Genomic DNA, 11327 nt, shown 5'->3' on the forward strand with positions numbered 1-11327 from the left:
TGAGCAAGTGGTTGCTGAGAGGCATCTTAAAGGTAGTACTCAGACTACTATAGAGAACCAGTTTAGATCAGCGGAATAAAAAAAGAGAGTTGATAATCACATTGTTGATTGGGTTTATCAGTGTGGTATTCCATTCAATGCTCTTAAGTCAAGGAGGTTTGAGGTGATGGTGGAATCTATTGCATAGTACGAGTTAGGATATAAGCCCCCAAGTTATCATGAAGTGAGAGTGCCATTGTTAAATGCAGCAAATGATAGAATTGCAGAGATGAAGAATAAATATGAAAAGTATTGGAAGCAGTATGGGTGCACTCTAATGACTGATGGGTGGACGGATAAAAGAGGAAGACATTTAATTAATTTCCTCGTTAACTGTCCAGAGGGGACTTATTTTATGGAATCTATTGATGCATCTAGTATATCTCAAACTATAGAGAAGTTGTTTGAATTGATTGATAACAAAGTTCAAGAAATTGGTAAAGAATATGTTGTGCAAGTTGTGTCAAATAAGGCTTATAAATTAGCAAGTACAATGCTAATGCAGAAGAGGACAAAGCTATATTGGACTCCCTATGCAGCGCATTGCATTGACCTGATGTTGGAGGAAATAGGATTCTTGAAATCTAATAGGAATGTGATAAGTAAGGCAAAAAAAAGTAACCAACTTCATCTACAAGCACACACGCATTCTTGATGCAATGAGAGCTAGAACAAATGGGAGGGATCTGGTGAGGACAGCAGCTACTAGATTTGCAACTGCATTTCTAACACTTCAAAGCTTATTAAAACATAAAGATAACTTAAGACATTTGTTTATTTCTGAAGAATGGACTAGTTCTAATTTGGCAAAGACCGAGGCTAAAAAGAAAATGGTTGAGACGGTGTTTGTTGTAGCATTTTGGAATGGTGTGAAAAATTATCTTAGAGCTTCAAAGCCACTTCTTACTATCTTGAGGATTGTGGATGGTGATGAGAGGCCTTCTATGCCTGAGGTTCAATTTTCCATGGATGAGGCAAAAAAGAAGATAAAATAAAACTTTGGGGATAGAGAAAGGCAATACAGGAAAGTGTTGGATATTGTTAACAGGCATTGGGAGATTCAAATGGGGCGTCCTTTGTATGGAGCAACACTATTTCTTAATCCTGGCAAATTTTTTTCTTATAAGGAATGTGATGATGGTGGCTACCAAATTATATCTTCTCTACAGCTTGCATTTAATGAAGTCATTGAAAGAATGATACATGAACCAGATTTACAAGACAAGATAAATACTCAAGCCACTTTGTATAGATATTCTCGATGTGGTTTTGCCTCGGATATGGCGATTAGATCACGGGCAACCATGAGTCCTAGTAAGTAGAGTGCATTGTTTAGTTGTTTTGTTTGTGTGATATATTAAATATTGATTTAGCTATTTTTATATATATTTATTTTTTATAGTTACTTGGTGGGGTTCATTTGGAGGTCATGCTGGTGAGCTTTCAAAGATTGCAAGACGTATTCTAGGGCTTTGTTACTCCTCTTTTGGTTGCGAGCGCAACTGGAGCACATTTGAGTTTGTAAGTAGCTGGGTATTACACCTATTTCATATTTTAGACTTTTTATTTTTGGAACTATAACTTTGTTTGTTGTTCTCTATTGTTTATGAATTCAGATTCATACCAAGAAGAGGAATAGGCTGGAACATCAACGTTTGAATGATTTAATCTATGTTCAATACAATCGCCGCCTAGAAGAAAAGTTTCAACAAAGGCGTCTTGATAATAGAAATTATGATCCACTTGTGCTTGACGAACTGGATTGGAGTAGTGAGTGGATGATTGACGAGTAAGTGGATGATGTAGTCTATCCCGATGCTGATCTCACATGGGACGTTGCTAGTATAGCAATGGGGGCAACAATGGAGGGGTCCAATCGACCCAGGAGAGCTCAATCATCAACCTCTAGAGGAAATTTGTGCTACACACGCCATCGTAGAGGGAGGACTATTGGGGAGTCATCAGAATTAGATGGAGAAAAAGATTTGGAAGAAGAGGATGATGTGAATGATGACTTGGATGTCATAGATAACTTTGGTGAAAATGCAAATGCTTCTAGTGGACAACAAAGGAATCTATCATCTGCTGCTGATTTGTTGGATGATTATGATGATTAAGTTATTTGTGTTTGACTGTTTGAGTGTTTGAATTTTATGTATTGTCTTTAAACTTTAAACTTGAACTTTGAACTTGGATGATTAGTTAAGTTTTCTTTTTTTATTTTATGTTGAGTTCATTTGCTATCAAGTTTCATTGCGTCAGTAAGTCATTAATAGCTTAACAGGTTAGCCACTTATCTTATCATTTGATCTATTCTTAAGTTTTCAAATATATATCTCTGATTCATATATAATATATTGACATATATACCTTTTACTTTGTTCAGGTTGCTCACTCACTTCCAATCATTGTTTTCAAGCTTCAGTCACAGGTTAGCCTTTTACTTTTTACTTTTGTGTGATGTGCATGTTGATTTTTTATGACTTGATGAGTGATGAATTGATGTACAACTGTATAAGTCAATAATTTATGTTGATTTTTTATGACATGATATGGCTATGTTGATTTTTTGATGATTTGATGTTACTTAATGTTTGTTTTATATGTTATAGGGTATATATTCTAGGCTTGTAGCATGCTATAAAAACTTTAAAAAATAGGAAAAATAAAAAAGTAGCGTATTAAATATTAGAAAATAGAAAAAATAAAAAATAACACGCGGGCGATTTGACAGCCATGGCAACGCCAAAACGGGCAATTCATCACCAAATCAATTAGCCACCCCTCCACCGCCTTGGATCGATTTGATTCCGTGACAACTATGCTCTTGGTGAAAGTTAAATGGTTCTCATTCATTGCACTCTATTCTTACATTATCTCCTATTTTAAGTGTTTCTCCATTTTCTCTCATTACTAAATAACCTCCGAAGGAAGATATCTTCAATTAATATTTTTTCTATAATCTTTTTTTTTTTTTTTTTTGGTAATTTTTTTTTCTCTAATCTCTCCTTTCAAATTAGGTACTCCTTCACGAACTCCCATATATTCTTCTACAATTTCTCATTTCCAATTGGGTTTTCTTCATTCTTCACTTGCTTACCTAATCCATTCCTCAAATATTTCATGCAATGATGGTGCAACCTTCCTTTCCAAACCTGACTAAACTTCATTATAATTCTTCTCAATTTTCTCCATCACTCTCCTCATTTTGATTTTTCTAATTTTTCAGATTTTTAAAATTTTTTAAAATTTTTAAATTTTTTTAAATTTTTAAATTTTTAAAATTTTTAAAACTTTTAAATTAATTTTTTGACTTTTTTATTATTTTAAGAACTGAGTCAATGCCCCCGATCCCAACCCTGATTCCGAGTTCTTAAACTATGATTCGAAGCGGCCAATCTATGTTGGGTTTTTGAGGTTGAAGCCAAATTTAGACCGATTCTGGATGAGCTGGAATCAGAATGGATCATGGTTTAAGGAATCATATGGGATAGAGAATTATCAGGCAAACCCGATCGGCCAAGGTTGATCCTGAGATCAATTCTAGTCTCTTAAACCATGGAATGGATTAGATGGGATTTGGATCCCGATTCTGAGTTTAATAGACTTGCCAATACTGTCTCCTTCATTGAGTTTAATACCTCATGACGACTGTGACCCTTATTTATCCTACAATCCAACAATTCCAGTACATCAGGCCCTTTACACAGTGAACCGAAGATTTGTTTGCTATGATTATTTGGAATGCATTATTAATCTTTCAAGATATTCTAAGAATGCTTCTTCTGTTTTTGGCGATAGGTGAATCTCACATATTCCGTCTCATTGAACATAGTAACAAGGCTATCCCAACCTTGCATTCCCTTTACGGATTCAAAATTTTTAATTTGCACAGGTGTTACTGACCCTACTCATAATGTATCAAGATGGACAAGTCTTGTGTTATTTTTCAGGATAGTTTTTCTCACTCATACCAACTCATAGCCTTGGAGTGCTATTCTTTTATTTATCTATTATTATTATTATTATTATTTTTAATGTCTAACTTTGTTCTTTAGACAGAGTTTTCCTTCACCGTGCGGTGAACAAAGTCAAGATATGACCACCCTTCTCTCCCCATATATCTCCCCCATCCCCCTAATTGTATGCTTCTGGCATCACTTCACTGTGGCCTCAAGAAATTTCAGCCCCCTTTTTTTTTTCTAACACATTTTTGTTTCAACCCTACTAATGATTTCATCTTTTGCTGAAAAACGGTTTCTTCCTTTTGCTGAAAAGCTTTAGTCGTTTCGGTATAATAAACAATTTAAAAAATAAAAAAAGAAAAAACTTTAAGGTTGTGTTTGGTAGTCATTTAATTCCAGAAACGACGTTTCGTGTCAAAACAAAATTTTCAGTTTCTGTATCAAAATATCGTTTTAAAACCAACAAAAAAAAAATAGTGTTTGGTAAACATGTTTATGGAATGATCATCCTAATTATTCACTTTTTTTTGTATTTGAAACGAAACCAAAATGACGGAACAAAGTTTTGTCGTTCCATCATTTTGCGTTTCTATTATTATTTTTTTTCTTTCTTTCTTTCCCTTTTCGTTCCAAAAATCCAAAAAACACCAAGTTGACAGAAACGTTTTATTCCTTTTTTTTTTTTTTTTCTCATAAGAATGAAAACGTCAAAAAACATTTTTTTTTTTTTTTGACTACCAAACGCAGGCTAATCCCAATCTATATGTTCTAAATTAATTTGCTTAATAAAACCATAAAAAAACAAGTGCAGTATGATATATATATTTTTTTCCTGGTGAGTCAAAAATGCATATCAAATGCAGTAAATACTAGCTCTCATTCCAAACTCCCCCAATTAACTAAGATCGCACAGGTTGCATGGTTTGAATTTGAGGAATTGGAATTGAATATTCAATTGGGATCGTTTTAGATGAAATGGAATTTTCCAATTTGTACTTAATTTCTAGGGTTCAAGTTAACTCCGGCCTATAATGGTTGAATCGCAATTGGAATCCATAGAAGCCTTGTGTTGCTGATTGGGTTTTACGATTATGATTCAGATGAGTGAATACTTCGATTCAGAACGGCAAAACTCTGGATGGATCCCGGCCTATTCCCAATCTGATTCACCAATTTTTGGAACCCTGGTCGGACTGAAAAAAAAAGTCAGTATTCTCTACAGTTGCAAGGCTTCTCCTTGCCTATCCAAGTCAGCCAATCCAATGTACTTTTCTAGGGTTCAAGCCAATTCCTGCTTGGCATGACTAGATAGGAATCAAAATCACCAGAGGCCAAACCCATTACCGATTCAATTACTTCCAGCCATGCTTCAAGTAACGGTCTGGGATCACCGTATCGGATTGGTATTGACTAAGACCAATCCAGATCGATCATTCGGATCGTTTCAGGGGTAAAATAGGAAAAATAGTACTTTTTATAAAAATCAGGGGTAAAATAGTTCGATACCCACTGATCCGATCTAGATCGGTATCAATGTCTCCTAAATCCTAAGCTATGATTGTCTGCTGTGGGTGTGGCGGTGCAACGAGCATCAGACGGCCGAAACAATATCAACACATGCCCTGATATCGTTTCGGCCATCGGATGCTCACCGTACCCGTGGCAAAGGATGTTTTCACCTAAATCCTTGCTTCCAGCCTTTACCTAACTGTACTGCCCTTAACTTCACCAGTTTTTCCAATACTCCAACTACCTTTCAAATACATATCACAAATGTTCTCCACACAAGTCAGAGCTTCTAATGACACTCAAGCAAAATGTTCTAGGATCAACTCAATCTTCATAAGGGAAAGCAATGGTGAAGAACAATCTTGACAAAAACTCATGAAACCTGTATTAAGATAAAGTTCTCCAAAGTAGGGAAATGGACAAGAGCTCCATTCTCCGATATTCTCTTTGATGGTATCCCTTTGACTAAAGAATTCAACTCCATAAGGAATGTTTTACAGCCCTTCAACTTGACAAACAAACAAGGAAATGCCAAACCTCCAGGATTACAAAAATTTTCTTATTCTCACCTTTGATTATATCCCCTTTAATAAAACCTTTCATCTCATCCAAAACTACAATACCAACTTAGAAGGATAAGCTTACAAATCATACAAGGATAAGCTTGGCTGAGTTTGGTAGACATTCAGTTCTAAAAAAGATGTTTCATGTCAAAAAAAAAAAAAAAAGAATTTTCAGTTTCTGTGCCAAAATGCCATCTTAAAACAAAAAAATGGTGTTTGGTGAATTTACTTTAGGAACGACTACCCTAGTTTTCACTTTTTTTTTGTACTTGGAACGAAATGGAAATGACAGAACAAGGTTTTGTCATTCCATCATTTTATGTTTCTAGCGTTTCCCCCCCCCCCTTTTTGTTCCAAAAAAAAAAAATAACCAAATTGATACCAAATGCTTTATTCTGTGTTTTTTTTTTCCCCCCCCTAGAACAGAAAAACGCCAGAAACGTTTTTCTGGATGACTACCAAACGCAGCCTAAATGGCCTAATCAAGGAGGTTCCTACTCTAAATTGCCATTCAAAGCATCTGCATTTCCAAAAACAGAAGGCTCACCATATGCTCACAATTAACATATGAGCTAAGATTTCATTTTACAAGACTGATTTTCGAGCCGACCATCCAGATCAAGTGTGCTACATGTCAACCTGAAAGGTGAAACATAATCAGAATCATTATGGAGAGTCAAGGGGGGAAAGGAGGTAAGAAGAAAAAAATCACAGAAATCCATTAAACTTTTGGTTTTTCGATATAAATTCAATTTTGCATCCAATGTGCTATACTGCTAGGCACAAACATGTTACATGTTACTAACTAATCCACATTTCTTCACAACCAGCAAGATATATTGGGCTCTATGTGGTATTGACTCCTGTCTCCTTTTGGAAATAGGGCCAAGTTCTTTTCTGTTTCCCATTTTTCCTCTGTTTTTAGGAGAGGAACAAAAGTGCTTTCCCATACAGCATCCATCCTACCAACGGAATTTCTGACTCGATTACCGTTTGGGTGGCCCACTGGGTTACCACTGTTTCAGCCTTCAGATGACTTAGTGTGGGGACAAGGACGACTTGTCTTCAGGTAGATCATTCCAATCCCTTGTGGTAGCTATCAAACCATCATGCTCAATTCCAGTTTCCAAAGGCTGATCTATAGAGAAACAAGGACCCTATGGCATCAGGGAAGCTTACGGAGATTGTTCTGCAACAATTTACACCCCACCCCCCAAAAAAAAAATCTAGGTAACAGATTTTCAGTATTCGAAGCTTGACAGACATAAAGGACTACTCTCCCCTATTGGTTTTTGGCAAGAACCAAACAACTACAAACATGTTCAAATCTCTTATCCCAAAAGCTCAAACAATTAAGGGCAACAACAATGTATGTCAACACCCCAGGCACGTGCAGGTCTGTATGCACACGGCCCTGCATGTGACACGCATTCACGTGGAATTACCACTATGTGACACCAGGGGAAGAAAGTGTCAAGGTACCCATTGCACTTTCTAGGGATCGAAAACTCAACCTCCCTGATCTAATACCATGTTAAAAATATATATCCCAAAAGCTCGAGCTTAAGGGTAACAACAATGTATATCAACCACCCAAGAGAATGCATCATGTCAAAAGTAAAAAAAAATGTAGCTGGGCCAGAAATCTAGTTCACATGATTAAAAGATCACCAAAAGCACTAGCTGATGCACTTGTAAAGACTGGTGTATCTGGACCAGAAATGTATGGAAAACTTCACACACAGTTAGCTGCAGAAAACAACTTAATTTGAGAAACCTACATGCGTAACCTTCTTAACTAACCAAAACCTGGTGCAGTGTATGACCAACTGGTTTGTGCTCTCAAGACTTCACGAACAACTAAATGACTCTCAGAACCCTGGTGCATGCAATTGGATTCATATGTAACTTGCATAGTTGTCAAGGCGTCCTTGACATCTATGGTAACCTCTGCACGAAGTCTATCTTATCAAGCTTAACACAGAACTGACAGAAGTGACCCTGGCCCACCTGTCATCGGTGGAGTCTTTAATTATCTTATTGGCCTTTTCAGGGCCTAATTGTGTGCAGATTCAATCACCGGTGAGGTAAAGCGATCATTACAGATCTAGGGATTGCTCTGAGGACAACTATGTTGATAGAATGGGACTCTTGGTGATTAAATGGATGCAGACTAGATGAGGAGGTCCCTGGGGCTATCTTTCTCTCATTGGAAAGGATAGAAATTTTTACTCTCGCAGGGCTTCTGCTCTTGAAGGTTGAGATCTGCTAATTCTATAGCGGATAACTTGGCTAGGGTGGGTATTAAATGAGATATGTTGTATATGGGTCATTCACCCATCACTTAATTGGGGGAAGGGGAAGGGGAAGGGGAAGGGGAAGGGGAAGGGGGGGGGGGGGGTTGTAGGCTTCTCCTTGTTATTGGTGTCGGTGTTCTTGTTGTATACTATATATGCCCTGTACTCCTTATTTTCTGGTTACAATAAAGTTTCTGTTATATATTATAAATAAATAAAATAACATAAAAAAAAAAACCTGTTGATTTTATGAAGCTACCTTACCATTTTGTATGTTGAACTCACACAACAAATTAACGCAGCTAGCAAATCTCATTTGGAAGGAAAAACTTTCCGAGCATGCAGCAGCCAAAGGACAAGCTATGAATTCATGGAGATTAATTCTCCATCCATACATTGTCTAATGCCAATATCCATTACTTTGTCAAAAGAAGAAGGTAAAATATCACAGCAATGTCGTCTTGGGGCCCGCAACTGATTCCACAAAAGGAAAATGTTAGATATACAGATTATCTACCAAAAAAAAAAGATAAACAGAAGTTCATAAGAATAAAAATCAACAGAAAATAAGTAATGCTTTTGGGAATTTCAGAACAAAAAACGATCAAAGTTTGTTCGGGTACCTCCCCCATGTCATGCTTTAGCTTTCCACGAGCAAAGAAGTAAGAAAGTTATATTCTATAAATGGTAAAGAAGTTCACAACACTTTATTTTTTGACAGATAAAATGCAGAACAATTTAACAAATAAAGTAAGAAATGCTTATAGGAATTTCAGAATGAGGTTTTATTTTGGACTTTGTATGGCATACCTCTCCAATATCAAGATCCAGGTTCTGCGATTGTACCCTTATCTGTTCCAGATCTTTCGATGCGCTCACATCCATGCAATTTCCAAAAATATGTCTCTTGTAGTTGCTCTGAATCCCATGACTACCAGAGAGAACACTTTCAAAGAAGAAAATTGAAGGCCGTTTACATGGATCTTTGGCAAAATCCCTCATATTAAACATAAAGTGAGTTGAATTTATACTATTCCGGCCTCTCTGCCAGGGCATAAATGTCCTCTGCAATGAAATGAGATCTGGGAGATAGTGGTTTCCTTCAAACGCTTGAACAGCATAACCCCAGGAAACCGAGACAGTCCGGGAATTTGAACGGTCATAGCAGACTGTTTGCTGCAAAATCCTGGTAGGATCAACTTTTACAGCTTTGAAAAGGTGCTCTAAAGCCTGCATCTGGTTCATATTTGGGAAGATAGATTTAACAGCATCCAAATGATGCAGAGATAGCAAAGGTGTCAATGGGTGAGCAGAAAGGAATCCAAACAAGTCTCCCCGAATATCAATCTGAGAAAAGCGGAAAAAAAAATCAGCTTTACTTATTAATTGCCCAAATACAAAAGTTAGAAACCGACACAATGACTCAGCCGCTGCAAAGAAAACACAACAATACCAGCTCAAAGATTACTAATGAAAATGTAGGGTTAGCAATGGGCATGCCTTGGTGGGAGAGAGGAGGATCAAGGTGATCAAAAGTTTAGTTAAAGGTGGACTGGAAGCCAAATTATCAGAATCCAAATCCAATAAGATCTATCAGGAGTACATAGTTAAAATCAGCATCTTCAATTAGAAGGTCGATATTGTGAAAGCGTTCTGATCAATTGATGCTCCAAAAAGTTATCCTACCCACTCTTCAGCAGGACCATCAGGGCTTTAATCCAGAAAAATTTTGCTCCCAACGTATCAAGCGTAGTCATCATTGTTTCTTCAAAATTAAGTAATATTTTTCCGTAATAGGGTAAAGAAGCACAAATCACAAAAGTCTTACCTGATGAAAGCCAGGTTCATGCGTTAAAACTACGCCAAGCTCCACCAAGCAAGAGAAAACCCTAGCATCACTCCCATAGAGATGGGAGTACCTCACCAGACACGAATCCAAAACCCTCGCCAAAACCTTAGCGAGCGGATAGCTAATCGCGAAACCTCCACCACCAAATGCCATATCGAACGAATTCTTGGAGTTCTGCTCGAAGCTCTCCGAATTACTCCCAACATAAAACCACCGATTATGATCATACTTGGACAACGTCTTCCCCAAATTATCAGCAAAGAACACCGTATCGTCGTCCCCAAACACGAACCACCGCACATCCGACAGGTTTTGGTTAACAATCTCCGACACGATACGTGCCACGCGGATCGCCGACCGAAGACCACTTTTGAAAGTGTAAGGAAATCGAGAAGTGTCTCCAGAGACAAGCAAGATAGGAAGGGAATTAGAATCCAACTTCGAATTCAAATCCGAACTGGCATTATCAGCTTTCTGTGGGATACGGTCGAGAAATACGAAACCACGCATGGATTGGGGTTTCCACCAGAGGCGAACGTACTCTTGACGCTTCTGCCATGAATTCGAGGATGAAGCGATGCCGAAGACGAGGTGGTTGATCGAAGTAGGCGACTGAGATGACGATGGATGCTGTGGAGTGTCTCGTATGAGAACGGGGGGCATACAAATACGGTTACGATAATCGACGAGAAGGTAGAAGATACAGAGAGAGGAGAGGAGTAAGAGAAAGGTTTTGAAGCGAGGTGAGGTTAGGGTTTTGAAATCGATCGGCATTTTCCTCCTCCCTTTCCGGCGAGGAGAGAGTGACCGGCGGTGACTGCTGTGTGTAAATGAAGTGCAGACCGAGCTGATTGCTCGCATAAGGTAATTGATGAAAATGGAAGAAGGCATATTAAGGCAACATTCTCAAATCCAAGGAAAGGTCCCAATTCCCAAGCAACATGGATCTCAACTAAGAACAATGAACTTAATGACCTAAGGCTGTGTTTGGTAGTTTGGAGTCATTTGGAACACCTCTGTCTGGAATACATTCTTGATTTTAAGATGGAAAATTGTGTTTAATATTTGCATTCGCATTCTTGAAAATGAATTCATTCCCCACCCC

At 37.7% G+C, this 11327-nt stretch overlaps 1 protein-coding gene across 2 annotated transcripts; it reads right to left on the bottom strand.

Annotated features, from left to right (window-relative positions):
• Positions 1-5875: 5875 nt before the first annotated feature.
• Positions 5876-11211, bottom strand: LOC122063542. Of its 2 annotated transcripts, none has more exons than XM_042627240.1 (4): positions 10202-11207; positions 9184-9720; positions 8638-8847; positions 5876-6715 (listed from the first exon to the last, which is right to left on the bottom strand). In XM_042627240.1, exons 1-3 carry the CDS (start codon positions 11111-11113, stop codon positions 8734-8736), a joined length of 1563 nt encoding a protein of 520 aa, XP_042483174.1. In that variant the 5' UTR covers positions 11114-11207; the 3' UTR covers positions 5876-6715; positions 8638-8733. The 2 variants fall into 2 exon arrangements, with proteins under 2 accessions (XP_042483174.1, XP_042483175.1); XM_042627241.1 differs by lacking the exon at positions 5876-6715 and adding an exon at positions 8997-9051 and having other exon boundaries at positions 8689-8847; positions 10202-11211.
• Positions 11212-11327: the final 116 nt, after the last annotated feature.

Source organism: Macadamia integrifolia, unplaced genomic scaffold (genome assembly GCF_013358625.1).
Source record: "Macadamia integrifolia cultivar HAES 741 unplaced genomic scaffold, SCU_Mint_v3 scaffold1350, whole genome shotgun sequence".
In the NCBI taxonomy this organism is placed as follows: Eukaryota; Viridiplantae; Streptophyta; class Magnoliopsida; order Proteales; family Proteaceae; genus Macadamia; species Macadamia integrifolia.